We start from the raw sequence: 24,309 nt of genomic DNA, 5'->3' as shown, positions 1-24,309 counted from the left end.
AAAACTTTTTCACAATTCCTTTGGACCCTCCTAGCTCTTCCTAAATGAAACTTGCTGACATTCCATGAAGCTAATGAGGTAAAATTAGGCACAGGTGATATGACAATTGTTATTACGATAAAAAGTCGATAATTATCAAGATAACCAACACATCTTTTGTCTTTTAGATTTGAAACTTCAAACTTCTGTAAATAAGTAAATATTGCTGGCACATAAAACCTATTCCCAGATTTACTTCAATTATTTTGGCTTAAACATTGTATGTGATGAGGATTATTTTTTTAATAAAGGCATTAAATATCTAAAATACTACAGGGATCCAGAGTGGCATATGAGTTTTGAATTATTTAATAAATGATTAAATGATTGATCATTTATTTTAATATCAGAATTCTCAATTTCAGCATGTGAATTACTGCAGATAAGAAAAGGAAAAGAGAAAAACCTGAGAGTTACCTGAGCAGGTGTGACATGGGCATGAGTGACATATCCATGGATATGCTGAATCTGAGAGAGTTGTCGCTCAGCCACCTGAACCAGCTCTGCCCCGCGGAGATCACCATGGCGCCTAAGAGAGCCACCTCTCATCAGGGTACTTTCCATGTCTCTTCTCATCTCTCTCTCCATAGATCCAGTACCCCCTCCCTCTTTTCTCCAAGTGCCCTGATCCGTTCCTTCCCTTGTGAGCATCCTTGGATCGCTCAGCTCTTTGATACCTCCCATTGGGTGATGATGGCAGGTATGTTGGTGAAATTTTGGGAGGCCTAGTGATGCCCCTTCCTCTTCTGGGTATTGATACTTCTAGGATGGTTTGGGCAGTAAGGAGGTAAGAAAGTAAAAGTAGAGAAAAAAAGTTGGCGACGAAGCGGTGAGACATCATGGTGATGAGGGCATGAAAGTAGCAGGAAAGCAAGGAGAGAAAAAGACAAAAGAACATAAGCTTTTAGTTATATTTAATAAAGACAGTAGAGAGAAATGTTAAAAGATTTTCACTTCAATTAAAAGACAAGCACAAAAGATAGACCATGTTAGAAAGCAAAAAGATGAATTTAAAGAAGTACTGTTATTTCTTTTTAATCAAATTACAGTAATATCGAGATATGAGCTTAATGGGTTCCGGGACTGAGCTTGTATGTCAATTTACCCGTATCTCAAATCAAGTTTTCCCATAGAAATGAAGTACATACATATTAATACGTTCCCACCCTCTGAAAAAAACCACCAAAAACTGGTGATTACCATGGAAAAACATCTTTTTATTTGTTCTAATTCACCACCTACTCACAAAGTAGCAAATACCTATCGAGTGGTTATGATGTTCAATACTGAAATGTGACATTCAGTACAGACAGTAGTAACGGAGTGCGCTGACTAGAAAGAAAGAGAGAGAGAGAGAGAGAGAGAGAGAGAGAGAGAGAGAGAGAGAGAGAGAGAGAGAGAGAGAGAGAGAGAGAGAGAGAGAGAGAGAGAGAGAGAGAGATAGATAGAGAGAGGAGAAGATAAAGAGAGCTCGTAACAAACTTTAAGTTACGATATGATACACACTGTGCCCTGAATTTTCCCAGTATCTCAAATTTCTCATATGTTGTGACACTCGTTTGTCTAGGTATTACTGTAGAGGCCAGGCTAGGTTTTTTTTCTCTCCCCTGCAGCTTTCAAACCAAAATGGCTTAATTACAAACTAACAAGCATCATGCTTCGTTGTTGCAGGTAATGGATGTTTTATTTATTTTTGTCTCGTGGCCAGCAGTGTCATTGTGAAATGGCTATTTTGGATGTGTTAATAATTTTTAAGTATAATATAAATTTTCTATCATCCAATGACAATAACGTAATTTATAAATCCAATTAATCTTATTTCAAATCACTCATTTTTACTTTGTGTCTACAATTTATACAACCTACAAGGATCAATTCCGTGCAAGCTCTTAAATGTTTATTAAGTACAATTAATAAGAAAACCTAAACGTCCAGAATAATTTGAGCCTACGATTAACAAACTGGCATTTGATTCCTCTAGTTTATTTTTTTCCAGCCCTAAACATGTTTGCCTGAACGTTACCACCAGTCTTTGTAATTTTCTGTACATTATCTTACTTTTGGTGAACGCATTTGAACCCACTGTCCTCATTTGAGGGTAGCCGTAATCCTTTTCTCCATACACTGCTAGAAAAAAAATAAAGGAACCATTTTTTCATTGGTCCAGGCATGAAATCAATTAAACCCATCTAATACTTTTCTGGTTGGTTAAGCAGCTGAGGTTATCGTTTATCACGTTCAACTGTATTGTGCTCTAAAGTAGCAACAGAAAGAAAAAACCCAAAGCAGGTTGGTTTTACATGTGGAGGTCATTCCAAGTTTCACCCTCTAGTCGTTTTTGGGCTGCTTTTCCATTTGCTAGTTTTGGCTTGAGTAATTATCTCTACTGGGAATAAGAGGCGATTCCTTAACCCTACAGCTTTGTTTCTCTCAGCACATAAAATATAGGGAGACTGATGGTTATTTTTCGAGAGCTGGACAGTTCCTGAACCCATCAACAGGAAGGAAACCTGCTCCTTTGTGCAAGGCGGAACAGGCAGACCACTGCTCGTGGCTCTAGAGGGCCAAACATACAAGCATTTGCAGTTGCAGGAATTAGGTTTTTGAGATAATGGACTATCATTCTCCATCTTCATTACAATCAGTTTTTAGGGTGTCTACACAATTGAGCGCTTTTGGCAGAAAACGTATTACCATAAACAGAGTTGGCATCCTTTTGCTCCTAAGACAGTGTTACATCGTAATTTGTATAGATGCCCAACTTCATATTGAGATATGATGTATCCAATGTGTTCCCTTTAGCATTTTCTTTGAGCAGGGCGTATACTGAAACTAAATATTGTGTGACTTTTGAATGGCATTTGCAATTTACTGAATAATTTAATGATTTGATGATCAACAAACCAAAAAAAAATCAAATTTTACACAAAGAAAAATAACTAAAGCATATTTGTCAGCCAGTTTTGTCAATTAGTAAAAACTTGGGTGGACTGTAAGCAGATAAAACATTGCAGAGTATTTTTCCTCATTGGTTTACATAGCTGTGTTAATGTGTGTCAGAATAACAACCAGTGTTAGTCATGCTTCGTCAGATATGAAAGCGCAGAGGATCCTCTGCCGTAAGGGACTTCTCACACACGCACAAATGTGCCTCCATCGCTGCATCGTTTCCTTTATAGTCAAGCTCTTACATCATCCAAATGCACTTGCTTTCTCAGTACTGTAATCATACATTGGAAAACTGGACCGAGCCAGATCAATTCTGCAAATTGAAGTGAACATTATCTCACTCTATATCCTAACCCTATATATCTATACACACACACACACACACACACACACACACACACACACACACAGGTTTTCCTCGTACATGTAGAGAACACAAAACAGCCATAGCACTTGCTAAATACTAAGAATGGAGGACATACAGGACTACACAGGATTGGGAAAACAGTTAGGCGGAACATCAGTAATTAGTTATTTTAGGTTTAAAGGGTTGGGTGGTTCATGTAAAAAATATTTTTAAAGCTTATATTCAGGATATGTGATCATCTTTGGTTAAAAATACAATTGACATTTTTTTGAGTCTCTACTGTCTGCCGGTTTGAACTGCTAAAACATTCGGTCCTACCTAATTCCGTCTGCCCTGGAACTCGTCCTCTGCTCTGACGTATGTGCTGCATTGCTGCCCAGCTCACTGCCACCCCCTCAATACTCGTTGCAGGTAATGCTATAGCACAGCTCACCCTCAACAGTTGAGCAGACTACAAATCGGAGGGTAATCCACACAGCAAAATAATTGAATTATTTCCAAAAAGTGTCCATTTGAAACTATATATTTGAATGCAAAGGAAGGTTATCTCTAGTAACTTCAAAGATGACGCATTGGTCATAGTTTGATTTTAAAAACAACTCTTCTAAAAAAGATCTGCTCTTAGTTCATAAAATTTATAAAGGAAGAACAAATAAAGCAAAACCTGAGAGTAACACGCGCAAACTAATGTCATAGCAAGCTACACTGCCTACAAGTTCACTGTAAACTTTAAAGTAGCTGAGAAACGTTATTCAAACCACACACGCATTTTTATCTATTGTCCAACACAGAAAGGGGAAAAAAAAAAAACACAGAACACATTTAAAATCCACTTGCCCTTCCATAAAAAGGAAGTAAATATAATTAGAGAAAGTTCATTATAATGGTGAATTACTAAAGCAACAAACTGTAAATGCAAGAGGATTTATCCAGATAACCCTTGAGTTAACAAAATAAACAAAACAAAACCCAATATCAGGTCTGATCTCATCTCTCATCTAATTTTCGGAACCACTTTTATACTCATTAGGGTTGCGGGGGGTGCTGGAGCCTATCCCAGCTGACTCTAGGCCAGAGGCAGGGGACATCCTGAATGGTGGCCAGCCGATCGCAGGGCACAAGGAGACCATGCACACTCAACCTCACACCTATATCTAGGGGCAAATTAGAGTGTCCAATCAGCCTATCATGCATGTATTTGGAATGTGGGAGGAAACCGGTGTATCAGGAGGAAACCCACACAGGGCCGAATAGAACATGCAAACTCCACACAGCTCGAAGTGACCAGGATTTGAACCCAGGACCCCAGACCAGTGAGGCTAACATGCTTACCACTGATTCCACTGGGCCGCCCTCTAATATCAGGTACTAAAGAAAAGACTAGAAAAGAGTTAATTGCAGCTATCCTACTGCATCAACTGTATAAAAGGAAATGCAACAATATCTAACATTAGATTGGACACATTGCAAACACAGATTTGACTTTGTCACATTGTTCTAATGACCTCAATTCTCTCTCTGATATTGTAACTCATTCACCCGTTGACTTTCTGCCTGCCTCCATCTATTGAAGTGACACAATGAAGTAATTTAATAGGACAGTAGTGAGGTCTATTCACTCCATTAGCTCCAAACTACCACGAGCTGAACAGCATTTAAACACAAAGACACACTATAATATTCGGTTCAGTTAAAATTATTATTAACAAAACAAATTGAGACAAGAGACCATCTACGTATTAGGTAAAAATAGTTGTGTATTTTTCCTCACTGTTTAAGCAGTGTCTTTTTTAACAGATAGTAGAACCCTCTACAAAGTCATTTGAGGTTAGCTTCATCAAGTATACAGTTTTTCCCTAAAAAAGCAACATTCTTTCACTTCCTATTTGAAAGATTAATGTTTATAGGCCTGTTTCCACTCCAGAATTTCAGAAGACTTGTTTGCCAGTTTTTGTCAGTGCTTGTCCTCTAAGAGTAGTCTGATCTTATGTAAGACTTCTGCTCTACCCTTAGCCATGGGTAAGAAATAAACGGGAACTTCCCTTTTCTAGGAAGGATTATTTTCACTTTAATGTTTTATAGGCTTGTTTCCACTCCAGAATTTCAGAAGACTTGTTTGCCAGTTTTTGTCAGTGCTTGTCCTCTAAGAGTAGTCTGATGTTATGTAAGACTTCTGCTCTACCCTTAGCCATGGGTAAGAAACAAACGGGAACTTCCCTTTTCTAGGAAGGAGTATTTTCACTTGAGAGTACAACCTGCATTTTTAAAATACTTCCTTTGAGTTTGGAATGGGAAATAGGTTGCCAGATTTGATGTCAAAAGCCTCCAAAAGGTACAAAACCATGATTCTGATTGTTAAGAGACCTTGGGTAAACTGTCAGCATGTCCGTCATCACCTGATTCTTCTTCCTAAAATTTCAAGTACGAAAAATTAAATAATCACCAGATTCCCGCCCATGTCAGACCATTTTCCACCTGACTGATATTAAACTAGTCATACCGCTACTTACTAATTTTTCAGGGAACGCAAGTTTTTTATATGCAAAGGAGTGCCCGAGAAATGAAAAAGCTCCAAGTTACGAATACCCCAAGAAGTAAATGCATTCGGTTGTCCGTTATTTTATTTTGAAATTGTCACAGATACATTGATTCCCACTTTGGAACCTCGCTACACTGTACTAGGCTATCGTTGGCTGTCTCACAACAACAACTTATTTATTTTTGACCACCGTTCATTGTCACAGAGTTCTGACGGTGTTTTTTTGTCGTTGAGTTTTTCCAAGTGTGGATATAGCAGGTGCTTCTGATAATATCATGAAGCCTCCCAAGAAAATTACCAGTAAGAATGAAAAGAAATGGTCAGCGAGGAGGACAATGACGAGTTGGTCAAAGGGCATAAAAACAAACTCTCTAAGGTTGATGCAACACCTGGTAATAGAGGAGGATAACAACTGTTGCAAAATGGGAAGATGATTAAAAGTCGCCAGAGGCAGTTGTTCTTGGATAGTATTTTTTTCCTTCAAAAAACAATTGTTTGAGGACCGTGGAATGAATCAGACAGTTTACATATTAAGTATTGCTTTTCTTACGAAAGTTTCAAGTTAGGAAAACAGTTCTGGAACCAAGAGGTACAACTGTACAGATTTGTGTTTTAGTAGATGGACTGGAGCTCACAAGGCCAACACATAATTTGTCATCTTTTCATCATCTGTCCTAACCTGATTTTTAAATATTTCCAGATTGATTTTGTTCATTCTTATAGAACAGATCTGAGTTAGTTTACTTTACATAGTTTAAAATACATAATCAAGCAGCACAAATGACAGAAAACTTTTAAACTCTTCCAACGTGAAAACGTGTACAGGGTCTCTGATTTAGAGCTTGAGAATGTTTGTTATGCTTTGGAAAATGTTTGATTCCAAAAAATCCAAACTCCAGGGATGCACAATATTGTGTGATGAGTTTTAGTATCGCTTCAGCATAGCCCTGCCCATCAGCTGACCATCAGACCATCATTTCTGCTCTGCCTGTCATCTCTTTTCAGATTATTGATGTTAGATGCTAGCCATCATTCAGTGTATGCCATCGTAATATTACTTTTTGAATTATTGGAATGGGTGTCTTTGTTTGTTTTACAACTATTTAGCTTGTTTTTCTTTTCTTTAGAGCACAAATAGTAATGTTCCCAGGTTTTGAAAAATGTCACATCTGCTAGGAATGCTCCAGACAATTAGGCAGATAGGACAAACTACTCTATATCTGAATCTGATCTGCGGTTTAAAAGATATATCACATCTCAATTATGTGATCATAACTCTACTTACTAAAAAAAATCAATATAATATTTGACATGAGTAAAATACAGTCCACCATGAGCCAGCCAATAATTTTGGACATTTACACTCAAACTTTTGAAAAAACTTTTAACCTACCTTGCATCCAAACATCAAAGATATGGTGTTGTTGGTGCATGCTACCTTGCAGTGGCACAACATGTGGCTAACGTTAGCTAGCTGATTCTGCGCTGGGGGGGCATCATCACCTTCACTCATACACTTTACATAGATGCATGCACCCTGTCACACACACACACACACACACACACACACATGCATGCATGCACGAACGCACGCACGCACTCACGCAAACATCCATAACTTCTAACCATGCTCCATCCTGCCCTTCAATTCCCTTGCCGTGCCCCCCCACCGCCTGGTGTGGTCCTCAGCTTTGACAGGCCAGCATCCTCTCCCTCTTGCTCTTCATCATTCTCATCTTCACCATCTTGTTAATTAGCATAATCCTCAAAGATCGTTAGGAAGCAGCGTGAAAGGTGCCCGAGCTACTTGAGTGTGCAAAAATATGTCAGCACGTGTGTGTGTTGTTGTTGTTGTTGTCAGCATTTGTGTGCATATGTGAAGATGAATCCCTGTGTATCCAAAATGAATCTAAGAATGCAACTGTCAGTGTGGATGTGGTCTCTCAGCAGCAATCGTCCCAACCATTCATCTCCTACCACTATCTAAATGTTTGCCTCTGTTATTCAATCGCTATCCTTCTCTCTCTTACTCTCTCTCGATTTTCCCTTTCTCTCCCGCTCACTCTCTTCCCCCTGCTCTTTGCTCCACTGCCTCCCTTGGCCCGCCTTTCAACAACTATATCAGTGAGTGACAGAAAGAATCAGACCTGCACATAGAGTAGGGACATTCTCCTCCTCTCTTCTGTTTTGTGACATCATAGGTTATTTTATACCTCCTTTCTTCTGTTATCTACGGAATTGGAGATAGTGGGCCACCTGTATGTGAAGGTATTCTTTAATTGGGTGCACTAATGATATTTGGCACAAATCGGCACCGTAAAATCACTGTATTGTTGATAAATTAACACCACAAAAACCTGTACTAAGAGAGCAAACATATGATGCATGAGCATGCATTCTCAAACAGATAGCAATTCAGTGGTTTCTAATTATTGTTCAGATGTGATCAGTCAAAACGGCTTAAGATCTCAACCTTTGATTGCTATTAAGCAGATGCGGTTCCTGCTGTGTACATGCATCAAAACCACACACACACACACACACACACACGACTACATCTGCTATTCCCGCAAGCATAGTGGCTTATCACTAAAATTCAAAAATTATAATTATGCACTTAATGCTGCTTTCATAACAATGTATGGATATCATAATCATATTAGTTTATATTCATGATTTTTTGTGTGTTATTGTGTTATGATAAATGTGATAAAATGATATGATAACTAAAATTATGTGGACAATTTTAAAATGTAAATATACCAATATTTTTGCATGAGAAAGTCCACAGAGAGTTGAGGAACAAGTCAAATAGATGTGTTTAATTAGAAAAGGAAGTGACAGGGAAAAGGAGAGAATGCAACCTCATATGCCTCCCAGGCATGTACTACATGTTAACATTTGTAGGTCAGCCAGCACAGAAATAACTATGCAGCGTGTGTATGTGCATGGTTGTCAACTGAATACCCATTGAAAATATCTGATATTCTAAAAGACTGCATTCATTACAATTCATCATACAATAAATAATCTGAAATAGAATTAAATGAACAGCTGTTATTGTAGTTGATAAGTGTGTTGTCTAAATATTTCTTTTGTCCAACTTATCTAGCCAGGAGAAGGGTAGAGAAAAGCAGACATATTTAAATTAAAGAAGAATGATGCACCAAGATTTGGAATATTGTTGATATGTAGATTGTTAAAAAAAAACCTCATGGAGTTTTATTCTTTGTGTATTTTATGTAATTATTTAAGATTACAGTTTGACAGACAAGGGTAATATTATCAAGTCATATATATTATGAAAAAAATGGCCACTGGTAATGGAAGCCTTTTTCTGTATACGTATTCTTATTTTAAAAATGTTCAACCATTATGGCATTGTTGTTCACAATCAGATCAAATTAAGACTTGTAATGTCATGAATTCCATTTGTCGATTTTACATTTGATTATTTATTTGATCTGATTGTAAATGTGATTAAAAACTGTCATACATGCTACGATTTCAAGATTTTGACAACATCTGTAGTATAAAAACAATAATTTTGTTTTCATCATGACTGGTGAAAAGAGCAAAAAGGTTTTGTTCATTTCCTTGCTAAATTTGGGAATTTGGAACAGGTGATGTTGTTTTCTGTCAAATAAGAAGCTTGTGGATGCTCTTAATATTGCTGAGTGGAATTTATTTATCATTACACATCAGACACCAATGTTTGTTTTTGTGATACGCAGGCATAAAATATTGTATATGAATACAATGACTCTCTGTATTCTAAAGTAAATAGTTGAAGGGTTGTTTTTGCAGCCTTGCTTAGTTTGAAGTTGGAAGAGTGGGGAAATGTCACTGATAGATGGCAATGTCGCCTGAGGGAACCTACAGTAGTATATAGCCAGTCGAGTAAGAAGGAAAGTGTGACTCGCGGCTTTGGCTTGTTTGCAAAAAGCAACTAACTAAAGTCAGTTGACTATTTCAACTTAAACATTGGATATTAAGCACTCGTTTTTACATGTTAGGAGTGGAGCTATACCTATGCAAATGCCTACGCGTATGCGAACAAATAAAACATAAAACTGATTGAGAAAGTCCATCAAGTCCAAAGCGCCACACCTATACCTATACGTATACATTTACGTATACCTATATGTATACCTATACCTAAATGTATACCTATACCTATATGTATACCTATACCTATACAATTGACTCATTAGAAAATCCAAGAGGAGTTGATTCAACTCAGTCTTTATATTTCTGCTTTCACTGCAATTACTTAGGATTCTGCACGCGGAATGACTTTGCAGGACCCGGGCAAAAGGAACGTCCTCCGCAAGGGTTTCACCCTAAAACTTCCTTGCTTCAAAGCAGCAGCGGTACTCTATGATGCATACTGCATTACTGCAACAAGGGCAAAATCACACCTTATATTTTGTGCTACACACTACACATATAACCTAGTAATTATGCTCATATAGAGGGATGCAAGGCAAGATGGCTATGTGAAACAGACGCAAACAGTGTTGCACTCCCTGAACTAGGTGCTTTCCTTGAGCTCCTCAAAATTCCTAAACAGCAGACGAGCATGAAAGCAAATATAAGAAATATTGACACTTTGTATCCACCCCCCACTGTATGTAGAAGCACACATACATATGTATGTATGTCTTCATGTTCACCTTCTGTATTAGTTTTTTACTAATTGAATAAAATATTCTTGGGATTTTTTTTTATAAGAACTACAGACCCGCATTTGAGAATATTGTACAAATGAAGAGTTAATAATCAATATCTTCCTTGCCTTGACTAAAACTGCAAATTGTTTGTGCTCTGTTCACAGGTGATATTAAGATAGCTTCATAAAGCTAATATCTTTGCTACATAGATGACAGAAAAGGTACATTACATTGAGTGAAGATGTAGCATTATGAGGGTCCATCTCGAGATGTAGCACTCGTAGTTGGCCAAAAGCTGTCAGCCCAACATGGCGCAGTCATTCCAAAATCTAGTAACTCAGTCCAATTCTTCAAAACTAGAGTGCAGTGTCTAAGTGATTTCCTCATTTGGGAAAAACAATAGTCCTATTATAGGTGTCCAAAAAATCGTATTGCTTATTAGAAAGTTCTCCCATGTCCTCCCATTGTCAGGAAGGCCACTTCTTTCCGGTAACAAACACTAGACTGCACCACCAGTTTAGGAGGTGTGTGGAAGGGATGACCTGTGCGAACCAGAAATTTTTCTCTCCGTCTCTCTCTTTGTCCAAAAATAGCACTAACTCACTAAAGTCAATAATCAGACTACACTAAGCTTCTTACAGGAGATCAATCCTCTCTTGGTGCACGGGAGGCCAGGAGCAACAACAACGAATGACATGTAATTACTAGTATAGGTTAAAGGAAGGAAAAAATATTATAATATTATATATGGGTAACAGAGATGATGAACAGAGATTTTTTCTTCCTAGGTCTCAATGAAGCTTTTTCTCTTGCTTCCTGTCCATCTAATCTGCCCCGTGTTCTAACTCATTTTACTTTACCATCTTTTTACTGATCTATCAATCTGAGCCAAGCACTCCATTTCCTCTGAAATATTACAATGATAGAATTTGTCTCTCGTCTCCCAATGCAAAATTTCTTAATGAATTCGATTCATGGATAATGGAGAAGTGGAACTTCAATGTGGGTCTCAACAAGAATTAGAAAAATAAAATAAAAACAACCAACAACAACTAGAGTAGCAATTTCATAGGCTTCAGCCTGTTAAAAAACACTAAAGTAAAAAAACAAGTACATAATGCATTGAAGCAGAACCAGAAAAAATGGAGTACAAACAATCAGGCAATCACTGAGCTAAATTCCATTGGGTTTGGGTGCTGTGGTCAAGGGAAATTTAACAGGAGTCAGGAGAGAGACATTGATTCCTCTAACAACTAGTTGCAATTGATTTATACAGTCCGTTGTGTCACCTGAACTCGTTCCTCTCTATTAACAGCAGAAATACAAAAGAGAATTCCTACCTTGACTCCTGGACTTGAAGCAGCTGTGGGGCTGGATGGACCAGAGCTCAATGGAGAGCTGACTTTCAGTAGCCCGGTGCTGGTTACAGAATAAAAGCAGTGAGGAAAAAAAAAGTTCTATTCATTTGTACATCAAACCATTCATTTATTGCAATTAGAAATCAATTGGGCAGAAGGCAGACTAATCCATTAGCTGATCACCATATAGTCACAGAGCAACAAATAGCACTCACATCCACACAGTCACTGAGTGGAAACAGAATCAAAACTTTCTGGAATTAAACTAAATGAACCTCCACCATGCGTGGCATTTAATTTATACAGTACTTCCTAATTAAAATTTAAGTCAAATGGACTGCTTAAATACCTGTTTTGGTGTCCTTGGCGTTGTGGCTTTGAAGGACTGGTGGAAATTGGGCTAAGGTTAAGTTGAGCGGGAGTTTTAGAACTTGTGTTTTTGCCTGAAACTTCGTCCTCTTTGCCTGCAGGGGGGTATGGACTATCTGTGGCAGCCTCCGTAGCTACGTTAGGATCGAGGGAGGTTTTGTCATCCACAGAGTTGGACATTAAGCCTTGGACAGTACCCAAGACCAGGCTTGAAACAGTCACTTGATCGGTGGCACTGGCGTGACTTTTGTGTTGTTCAGGAGTAGTGGAAGAACATTCGGAAGATAAGGCGATGTTTGTGGTATCAATAGGTTTCGTTAAGCCATTTTCTGATGTTGTATTCTGTGAAACTGATGGAGGATCATTCAGACTTTTCTGCATTACTGCAGTTGCTGTTTCCGTTTCAGAGGGTGACAGAGGCTTGGAAGTCTCCACGACATTAGAGGTCAAAGCCCAATCCTGAACTGGAGGGGGAGGGGCACGGTACTTGAACTTGCCTGGCTGTGAGAGAGGACTAGAAGGTTGCACTGGGGGGGAAACTGGTTGTTGTGTGGGTGTTGCAGGTGTGCTTGTAGAAGCAGGAAAATTAATCAACTTGGATTTTGGAGATATGTTTGTGGGCTCGGCCGTTCCTCCAGAAGCTGGAGTGGGGGGAAGATTAGAAGTGGCCTCTGGCAGTTCTGTAAATTCTGCTAAGAGCTTGTCAGGGAAGGAAGGAGGCACTCTGTCAACTATAGGTCCAGTCGAACTCTCAGCAAGGATCGTTAACTCATAGTATTCTTGAATATCTGCAAGACAAAATGAAATCCAAAGTATTTAAACCAAGTTTCATTGGTAACAAACCAATATGGAGAATTACTTAATTCTCCAACTTGGTTGGAGGTTATATGTTGCAAATTAAGTGTGTGAGGAAAGAAACAGGTTCACAAAATCATGATCAACTTTTAGGCAGGTCACAAATCTGAGATGATACATAGAGTATGCGTATATATGAGTTAATATTTAACACGGATCAAAACGGTGGGAATAGAGTCTAAAAAAAAGCAACACATTTTCCAAGTTTGCTTAAAAAGTTATATTGCAGTAGAATACCATGCAAAAAATAAAGGGCATGTAAACAGTGCGTCAGAAAAAACAGCCTGTTGTGTGTTTAAGCAAAAAACATCAATGATTTGCATATCATGTTCAACCAATATTTTAATTGAATATACTACAAAGTCAGGACATTTATTGTTCAAACTAATAACATTTATTTGTTTGTTTCAACATTAAATACCATGTCTGTGCAGTTTAATAAATAAAAGATACATTGAACATATTTCCCAAATCATTGTATTCTTTTTTGTTTCACAAATTATTGTGTGTATATATATATATGTGTTTTGTTTTTGTTATAACAAAATTGTAAAATAAAATTCACAAATTTCTACTCTCTTGGAGAGAAAGATGGAATTTTTTGACCAATTATTTACATGGTTAACTTGTGATACACTGTTGACCTCTAGTGGCAAAGTGATGCCACACAGCTGGTCATAACAGGGTTGCTTAAGGTAAAGTAAGAAATGTATAGAAGGCTCCATAACTGCTTTACATTTTTATTTTTTAATACAAGCAAGGACATAAATTTTCTCAACACATTCTATTGGACTATTTATGTTTTTTCTTGTCCCGTGGGGAAAAAAACCTTATGATAATAATATTTATACACAATTGTGTCCAGATTTTATACATTTTTTTATCATTTCAGTTTGTGTATGCCGTGTAGCAACTTTTGTACGGGAAAAATGTTTTATAAAACGTACGTTTTTTTGTAAAACCAATCTCGTCTTTTCCATTTCTAATCCGGGCCGTCTCGGTCACTGGTAGCAGACGAAAACGTCATCATCGATTGCTAATGTTGTCATGCTTTGAGCATGATATGTGCACGCACCTCAGTCACTTCTGGCTTTTCACAATATACATATATAGCGCGTCAGCAAGCAATGTACTCAGATTGTCAAGCTGTCATAAAAGGAATTGCAATCATTAATAAGGGGAGCAATTGGCCGAGGTTGACAGGTATGTTTTAGTATTTTGTAGTAACACTGTTTTTTTGTTGTTGTTTTTTTGCATTTTTACAATTTTCAGGGACAGAGGTGATTACAGAGTACAGCAGTTCAAAAGTTGATACATAAGACTACTTAAAATTAATTGGTAGGCTAGTGCTCCCACCGATGAGTAATAACCTCATCGTGGGGGTGGGGTTTGTGTGTCCTAATGATCCTAGGAGCTATGTTTTCTGGAGCCCTGGTAGTGTCATTCATGGCAAACTGGTCCGAGCTGACGGACTAGAAAAAGAATGACTCAGAAGACCTTTTATGACGAGTTACATAAATGAACCATGTTTTCCCCTCGACCGGACACGGGTCACCAGGGCCCCACTCTGGAGCCAGGTCTGCACCTATGAGGCCCACCCGAACACGGCCCTAACATTTAAAAGGACATAAGAGCAATTTTCCCACTAAGCTGCGCGCGTGCGCAATTGCGCACTACTCTCGCCTTCTCTGCGCAGCAGAAATCATATTGCGCGCAGTAAATAAAATCCAAACTTTTATTATATATACATTTTTTTCCTCTTTCCCCAGTGGCAGTAGCTCTGTCCACTCTTATGTTTTTCGTGTTTTACAGCATGTTATGCATGAAAATTTAGAGAGAACATTGACATGCACCTGTTTGTGGCAGGTGTGATACCGGTGTGCCCATAGCGAGCAATGATGATGTCGCTTATACTGGTATTCAGTGCGCTCAAGGAGGTTGTCTTTCTGCCCAGACCAACGAAAAATTAGAGGGAACATTGCATAAGAGAATCTTAAAACATGGAGAGTTGTTATGAGAAAGCCAATGGGAGCACAGCAGAGTGTAGCGAGATTTTAAAGCAAGAAGCAATGCATCCGTGACAATTTCAAAATAAAATATCGGATGTATTGACCTTTTGGGGCATTTTGTAACTTGGATCTTGTTTTTCGTATCTTGAAGCATCCATTTGCATAGCAAAGGATTTTGTAACCGTTTTTGTGAGTTGTCAAGAAGATACAGAAAAACTTACCAAGTAGAGCACTAAAGAGCTTGCTTTGGAACACATTGATGACTCTGTCCAGAGACTGATGCAGTTGGTGATCTTCATCAACAAGACCCTGTTTTGTCTGGCTCTGCTGCCTCTGATCTAATTTGGCCCGGTATTGCTGGAGAAGCTCTAGGGCTCGTTGAGCATCTGAATAAAATGAAGACAAATTAAATATATATTTTTCCTTGGTGCTATTCAATGAAGTAACACAGAATAAGAGTACCGTTGGTTCAAGCTGGGTTAACTTGGGGCATCTTTGGAGAACCGCGATTTACCCAATTCAAAAGATAGTTTTACAGTGTTTGTCTTCACGTTGTGCATGATGTGCCAGCAGAAAGGTCGCTTAGAGACCTAGAGATTTCGACTTCGCAGGTATTAACTGGGCCTCACAAACTATATGGATAATGCAGTATTTAAATTTTGTATTTGCTGTGGTTTTGTAGAAATGCAAACTATCTTATCACTGACGGTCAATGAAAGAGTTGAAATTTCAATGTTGAATTTGCAAATTGGATCTAGTCACCTTAGAATTAGGTCTTTGCAAAAAGGCAAAAAAAATGACTAGCTAAAATGACATTCTGTTCTGGACGCTTTCAACACAAACTGGCCAAATGGCATCCAAAATTATGTTTTTTTTTTAAAAGGGAAAAAAGCAAAAGTAATGCCACTTAAAAAAAAGTCAGGTTCATCATCAACTATGGTTTTAAATAGGCCAGGGGTGGCCAACTCCGGTCCTCAAGAGCCCCTATCCAGTCTGTTTTTGATATCTCCCTCCTCTACCACACCTGAATCAAATGATCAACTGAACAGCAACTAGTCCAGAAGCTTGATGCCGATCCAGATTATTTGATTCAGGTGTGTTGGTGGCGGGAGACATGGGAAACACACTGGATCGAGGCTCTCGATGCCCGGACTTGGCCACCGATGAAATAGGCTTTACAGCACTTCAACCACAAATAAATGCGATTATATTCCCAAAATGTATGATAATAGCACCAAAAAATGAAAATGATGGAATCACCTGTTAATTTAATATCTTAAGTCAAAAGGCAAATATATACAAGACCAAATCTTGAGACATTAAATTGTGTGAAATCTTCCCGTGAATGATAATGAGTTTAGCACTACTGCTCAATGGCAATGCATTTAATTATCCAAATCTAGCACATTTTATACATCCATGCAAACTGTATTTTAATTGCCCAGTCATATTTTTTACTCTTTAGCGTTACAGATGAACAGGGATCTAGACCGACTCGTCAAGTAGTGAATAGCTTCCCGAGGCCTTCGTGGGTTTCCCCCGGGGACTCGGTTTCCTCCCACATTCCAAAAACATGGATGGTAGGCTGATTGGACATTCTAAATTTTCCTAAGGTATGGGTGTGAGTGTGCATGGTTGTCCGTCTCCTTGTGCCTTGCGTTTGGCTGGCCACCGATTCTGGGTGTGCCCTGCCTCTGGCCCGGTGACAGCTGGAATTAGCTCCAGCACCCCCGCGACCCTAATGAGGATGAAGCGGTTCAGCGTAGTGGATAGCACTTTAACATGACAGAACAAAGCAAATTACAGTAGGCAGGTGCAACAAATAATGCATTTGAAGCCTGTCAAATGTTTTCTGTGCCACTATAAAATAATTACCTCTGCGTTTAAGAATAACGCTGCAAAAATGCGAAAAATAAATTAATGCATTTAAAAAAAATGCGTGGCAGTAAATCTTGTCAACGACCAGAGTTTAGCTAGCAGAACTAAACAAGACTTCACATGGGCAGCCAACATTTTTGTAAATAGTTTTGAGGTGAACAAACTTGTTTTCAAATGAAGAAAATACAACAAGTAAACTGCGGAGAAAGTACCTTTTTGTCGCACAGGCATGGTGACGGTTCCCGAGAATTCAGTCGATGGCTGCCTGTGTGTGCAATTCCAAAAGTCAGTTTACGTCCTAACCCGAACTGCCTGTCGCCTCGCTCCAAAAAAATGGGACACCACAAGGACACAAGCAGAGTTTTGTAGCCTGGCTGTCTGTGTTCAACAAATGAGTCAACAGATCACGAACGGAGTGAGCTCAAAACAAAGTGTTTCAACGACGAGCACGCGGACTTTGAGCTCGAACACTTGTTCCACTAAACGCCCGCATCTGTTTGAAGTTCAAACACTTTTCTTTGGCTTCTCTCAGGTGACATTAGACTTTGTCGGACCGGTTTTAAGGAGGTGTACAGTGGAACGCGGTTCATTCTCTCTCACACAGTCACTACCGCACGCACGCACGCACGCACGCAGACACGCCTCTCGGCATTTCTAATCATCGGACAGCACTAAAACTATTAAAGCTGGTATTAGTGGCACTTCAAAGTAGCTTGAAAGCCTTGTTATTATAAACACTATTGAAGAAGAGGGTGAAAGTATTTGTTTAGACACCCAATCTACGTTTACATGGGGACGATTTTAGTTGTATATCCCTCATATCATCTCATTTCCTGAACTGCTTTATCCACACGAGAGTCGCAGGGGGTGCTGGAACCTATCCCAGCTGACTTTGCGCCAGAGGCGGGGCACACCCTGAATTGGTGGCCAGCCAATCACAGGGCACAAGGAGACAAACAACCATCCATGCTCAGATTCATACCTATGGGCAATTTAGAGTGTCCAATCAGCCTACCATTTGGGAGGAAACCAGAGTACCCGGAGAAAACCTACATAGGCCCTGGGAGAACATACAAACTACATCAACAACATCAATAACAATTGAGTCGGGGTACTAGAAAATTATAAGATGAAATGGCTCACTCACCTGTGGTCCATTTTTGAAAGAATTCACTGGTATTGTCAGGAGATTGAGCATTGTGTTAGACAGGATTAGAGTTGCAGTATCTAATTCTTTTTCCCTACCCCTGAATATGTATCTGTGATGTAACTCTGCTTGCATGTGGCAAGGAGGTTAATTTTTTTGTGCAGTTTGACTGTGACTCTGTCAAAAGGATTACACCAATCCTGATATCTATGAAATTTGTGGATGACTTGAGCATCTACATAAAAATATATTTGTGTGTAATTTTTACACAGTGCAATGTCTTTTTATGAATGCTAATTTCTGAATGTGTCTATAAGCAGTTTTGCATTTCTGCCCTACTCTTACATACCAATCCAATTAATTTACATTATAGTTACCCCCACAAAGTGTTCGGCTACTCATAAAGGACTCAATACTCGGATTAAAATGGTCATTGTTGTCATTGTACATTTATCTCAGCACACTTGTACATACAAACTAAAGAACAGTGATGATATCGCCTATTGCACATGTATGTAGTAATCTCTGGATGTATATATTACTTAGACCTCCGCTGAGATTGTCCATGGTAGCGAGAATAGTACATTTTTTTATACCATATCTGTGTAAAATAGTTTTTTCATATCCACCTGAACATCATATTGAGTGTTTTCATTGCATTATTCATGTAGCGTGCCTTAAAGTAGAGAATAACATTTAAATATCTTTACTAGTATTATGGAACTAGGGGGATGGGAACTGTAAATTTTCTCTAGGTATGAATAAATATTGAATGGCTGTCCATCTCTTTGTGCCCTGGGATTGGCTGGCCACCAATTCAGGATGTCCTATGCCCATAATGGCTGGGATAGGCTAGAGCATCCCTCACAACCCACGTGAGGATAAGGGGTATGGAAAATTAATGCATATTATTAATACTATTATCAATATCATCTGTGTGCCGTTTGATAACGTAGCAAAAAAGACTAGAAATCCAAGATTCAACTAGTAGTTTCTTTTTTTTTTTCTCCATTGTTCCGTGGAAAGCTGGATGGTTCATTTGCAAACAAAACCACAAGAAATGAATATTGTCTTAGTAGATTCTGTGTAGATTAAAAAAAAACCTAAATTGTTAGGCTTCGGACTGTGAGCCATCCAGAAAAACAATCATTTGCACACAAAAGCTATGAGAGGCGTCATTTGATATAATGTTTATGTGTTTGGTGCTTGGTAAGAAACTACAGTTTGGAAAGAAAGCATACACCAGCGTATGGAGAAGACAATTTTGGCCTGAACAAAGATATGAAAGCATACCTTGACTATGGAGAAGACACGCTAACAATGTTCAGTGGCAAAAAAAGGCATTTTTTTACGGTAATGGATCCATGAATTTGGCTGATACAGTGAATCTGCCAACCTTTGAAGGATATTTCGATGATGCTGTTATTCACCATTCGAGATTAATGAGTCTTGGGCCATGCAAGTTAAATTCACTGCTTTACTCTGTTTTCAGCAGCATTTCCATTACTTTAATGCAGGGGTGCACAAACAAAGGGCCGCAGTGGGTGCGGGTTTTCATTCCAACCCATAAAGAGGACAACTTTTCACCAATCTGGTGTCCTACAAGTGCAATCAGTGGATTGCAGTCAGATGGTTCTTGTTTTCTTCAGAAATCTCATTGGTTAAAGTGTCCGTGCTGGATCGGTAGGAACAAAATTTTACCTACCACTGCATATATGGGTCCACAATATATAAAATTGTCTTCCCACACTTGTCTCTAAATTGTAAAGAAAAATCCAGATTACTTTTCTACGGTCAATTATGAGGGTATGGATAATGAGTGGCTTGTGGTTTTTCTTGTTGTTGTTACAACATTTTTTGCAAAGGGTATGTTTGGATTGAATCACTCCTTAAAAGAGTAAGAACACTTTATTTTGATGAACTGTCTGCTAAAAACAAACTATGTTTGAAGATAAGCACAAGAGTTGTGAACCCTGATTCATGCCATGTCTTTCATGTTGGATATGAGAACTTTTTGCACTGCCAATTTTCGTAAAAAGCCAATCAAAAGGGAGTAAAAAAATGTGTTTGTTATGCTAGCCACCAAGCTTTTGGATCCACACAGGTCAGGAGGAGACTTCGTTCAATGAACTTAAAGTTTTTCACTGTCTACACTCAGTTTCAGAGCTACACCCTATTTAATTTCCTCATTCAGCCAGTAGGCGTGTTTTGGTAAGCCTTTTTAAGCAGTCTGTCATTACAAATATCATAATAACAAACGTGAGTCAGCACGGGCAAAAGTTAGTCACGTAGTTCAACCAAATCAAATTTTCTGTGGTGTCAGTCAACATGAAAATATGAAACCATCTGACAAAAATAATTACTTTTATTTTCAGTGATCAGGCACAGTACGCATTAGCGACCTTACATTATGTCCTTACATTATGTCCTTTTGTCAACAATCTCATGAAGGAAGAAGCAGTATTGCACAACAGAAAATTAAATACCCATCAAGCAACTATAGAATTACTCTCTCCCTCACCATTGTTTTATGTATACATGTTGCACCCTGCATTTGCAGTTTTTGCTTTAAACACAGGGAGAAATAATCATACAGTGGTCAGTTGTTGTTATCTTCAAGCCAACTTTTACTGTAATGACTGAAGATCCCTGCGCTTCAAACTATATGTACCCAGACCTGAATAATCGAATACCGATACATACTTTAACATATTGCTCTTGCTATTTGGCTGGAGGCATCAATAATCGAAAATTGATAAACATCCAATCCCAAAACTAGTTTTACATCACACATGCAATCATTTATAAATTAAACAGTTTTAGCATGTCACCCTCTATCATTAATAACTTACACACTTTAGCCTGTCACATACACAACTTAATTCATTTGCTGACAATGACACCAATGAACGTTTAATATAATTGAACTGCGAGTGCTCGAAGTAAATGATCATGTTGTTTCACTACTAACCAGTTGTTCATTCAATTTTGACTTGATGAGGCTGACAGTGAATGATTGCTGCCAACCCTCCATCGAAAATATGGGTTTGCAAATGAAAGTTTATTCTTCTATTTTATTTGTAGCCTTATTGGAGATGTGAAGCATGAAACAGATTTGAGCAGTCTGTGGTTTTTTTGTAGACCTTTCAAAATCATCGAGCAGGTGTTTTACCAAATCCAGGTGAATTAAGTGTAATTCCTTAAATTTACTTTACTATTATATTCTGTCAATGAAGTGCCATGGCCTCAGACTAGTAATTTTATTCATTCATCTCCCATAACATGTATCTTTATATGGGTTGTGGGGGTTGCTGGAGTCTATCCATGCGGACTTCGGGCGAAAGGCAGACTACAGCCTAGACAGCCATAGGGCACACAGAGCGACAGAAAACCATTCATACACCCAATCATACCAACACAAAGCAGGAATCGATCCCACACTTACCTGCAACGAAGTCAGGGAAGTAAACTACACGAGGAGAGGGCAAAGTATTCCACAAAAGTCTGCAGTGTGTGGGGATTTTCATTCCAACCCATAAAGAGGACACCTTTTCACCAATTGTTCTACAAGTGGAAACAGTGGTTTGCACTCAGGTGCTTCTTGTTTTCGGCAGAAATCTCATTAGTTTATGTATCTGTGCTGGATCGGTTGGAACAAAAATCTACACCCACAGCGGCTCTCCGGGACCAGTTTGCCCACCCCTGTACAACACCATCAGGTGGCCCACTAGAAGTTTTAGTAATAGGTAATTTTATTTTCTTCTAAGAGTAGTCTGGTGTGTGAGTGGTTAGAGCATCTGGCTCACAGTTCTGGGATTGAGGGTTTGATCCCAAGTGCATCCTTTCTGTGGCGTCTGCATGTTTTCCTCGAGATTATGTGGGTTTCCTCCGGGTATTCCGGTTTCCTCCCACTTCCCAAAAACATGCATGCTGGTTGTTCATCTCCTTACTCCTTATTGAGTATTTTCCCCAGTAAATCATACAAAAGAGTGAATCCTAATTATGTCCCATTGCTCCAATGTATATTTTGCTTTTTCAGTTCTTGCTACTGCAGACTGATAATACAGTCTTAGATCTTTAAAACTTCCAGACAACTGAGGGACTGTGTGCTAACCTCAGTCTCAGTCTGCAGAAAGTCCCTACCTTGTGGACTTCCTGTGTGTGGCTCCAGTTTCTTAACTAGGTCTACATTGTCTTGTGTGTCTTGTGTCTGTTTTGCTACTGCAAACAATAAATTTCCCGAATACGGATGAAATAAAGTTCTAATCTATTCTAATCTAATCTAGTCACGGTAGGTCACACATTAGTTTACTGGGATGTAAAGGATATAGGCTATCATGTCTGTTTAATCGTGCAGTGGAGTGACCTCAGGAAACGACCAGACTGATACAAAGATAAAGATCCGTGCACGCGTGCATCCACACAGCAGTTGAATGCAGGTCATGGGCATAGGCCCTAGCTTTGTTATTGATTTGGTCACACTAACATATTGACTGCCTCTGTGGGGTTTGGGGGCTTACATTGTCAATGTGTACAGAAATGTATGTAGGAGAATCTAAATGGGTTTAGTCAGGGCACAAAATTAACATTTTGTCCATACAAGCATGTCAAAGAGAAGGAACAATGAACACTATTTTTACCAACGTGTTTGTGTGCACATGACCATTGTTGATTGTTGGACTTCACAAAAGGATGTCAGTTAAAGACCAGAGAGCGCGGCATAATTATGCAGAATGACAGTTTAGTCAAATAAAATGACCACAAGTTTAGAATTTTACCCCAATTCCAATGAAGTTGGAAGGTTTTGTCAACCATAAAAACACAATAAAATTATTTGCAAATCATGTTTAACCTATATTTTAATACATAATTGTTTAACCTATATTTTAATACACAACTATAAAATTTTAAGTTGACAATTTGCTAAAAACAATAACATTCATCAGTTTGAAGTTTCATATCATTCTATTGTATTCAATTAATTATAGGGTGAATATGAGTTGCAAAATATTACATTTAGATTTTTTGCTTGACAAAATATCCCAATTTTATTTGAATTAGTGTTTTTCAAACATTGTGTGACCAGATTTTACTGCCGAACATTTACATATCTTTGGAGAAAAAATAAGGCCTAAGGAATCTAATAAAATCTCCTCACATAAGAAGCTTGCATACCACATTTGAAATATATTCAGTTGCCTTTTTCGTTTCTTTCCTCTGTGGAGTTTATATGTCCTTCCCATAACTGTGTGAGTTGTCCCCCAGTATACTCTAGATCAGACATACTACAGGCAAACTACGGCCCGCGGGCCACATCCAAATAATGTTTTTTATTTTTCATTTTTCCTCAAGATGTCGCGGAAGCCAGTGGCAGTAGCTGTGTCCACTCTTATTTGTTTGTTTTGTGTTTTACAGCCCCTCTATCTTTTTTTAAATTACATTTTAATATTTCTTAATACATTCCTTTTTACTTTACTTTGTACTTGATACTTTTTACTTTAATGATGAGTGATGAGTATGCTAATACTTGAATCCTATTTTACTGTTTATGTTTCATATGTACAGTTAACGGATGCACTTTTTTTTTATATGTATCGTATCTTGTGCTGACCTAGCTCATCTGTCAAATTTTTAAAGTCAATGTGGCCCCCGGGCCAAAAAGTTTGCCCACCCCTGCTCTAGGTTCTTCACACATCTCACGGACATGCAAATAAAAGCAAGTTAAATGACTTTTCAAAATATTATTGTTGTTGTGATTGTGTGTGTGCCCTGCAACTGACTGATCAGGGTCTACTGCCCATTGGTAGCAGGAATTGGCCTGAGGACCCCTGCAACCATTGTGAAGATTCTATGTGGTCTGTAAGAAGAATACATTTCTACATAGGGTCCAGTTTCATTTACCACCATCTATAAGACAGACTCCCCACTATTTGTGAAGAACAGAGTTAGACCATGATACTAATTACGTCGAGTGTCTCCAAAGATGAAAAAATGAAAATTCAAACCGAATGGCGAGGTATTAATGTTTCTTACCAGATTGTGCTGGTGCGATATTATTCCTGATATGGTTTGATAAAATGCACTTACATATGCATGCTGGACAGTCTGTCAAGATAGAGTATATTT

The 24,309-nt window shown here is 38.5% G+C and overlaps 1 protein-coding gene across 8 annotated transcripts in view; it reads right to left on the bottom strand.

Moving 5' to 3' along the window:
• Positions 1 to 17,823, bottom strand: part of LOC144196255 (discs large homolog 1-like protein) — a 78,912-nt gene extending 61,089 nt beyond the window's left edge. For 2 of the 8 annotated variants that reach the window (XM_077716209.1, XM_077716210.1), the window contains exons 1-5: positions 17,249 to 17,823; positions 15,380 to 15,544; positions 12,275 to 13,082; positions 11,908 to 11,986; positions 457 to 801 (exon numbers count right to left, since the gene is read on the bottom strand). In XM_077716209.1, coding sequence (XP_077572335.1) covers positions 457 to 801; positions 11,908 to 11,986; positions 12,275 to 13,082; positions 15,380 to 15,544; positions 17,249 to 17,267 — 1,416 coding nt within the window. In that variant the 5' untranslated portion in view covers positions 17,268 to 17,823. Of the gene's footprint in view, positions 1 to 456; positions 802 to 7,287; positions 7,943 to 10,797; positions 11,098 to 11,907; positions 11,987 to 12,274; positions 13,083 to 15,379; positions 15,545 to 17,248 lie in introns of those variants that run through there. The other 6 variants (XM_077716211.1, XM_077716212.1, XM_077716213.1 and 3 more) reach the window with 5 other exon arrangements.
• Between the last annotated feature and the right edge of the window lie 6,486 nt (positions 17,824 to 24,309).

This window comes from Stigmatopora nigra, chromosome 5 (genome assembly GCF_051989575.1).
Source record: "Stigmatopora nigra isolate UIUO_SnigA chromosome 5, RoL_Snig_1.1, whole genome shotgun sequence".
NCBI lineage: Eukaryota > Metazoa > Chordata > Actinopteri > Syngnathiformes > Syngnathidae > Stigmatopora > Stigmatopora nigra.
The sequence above is the reverse complement of the archived record's forward strand: the minus strand, read 5'-3'. Positions and strand labels throughout refer to the sequence as shown.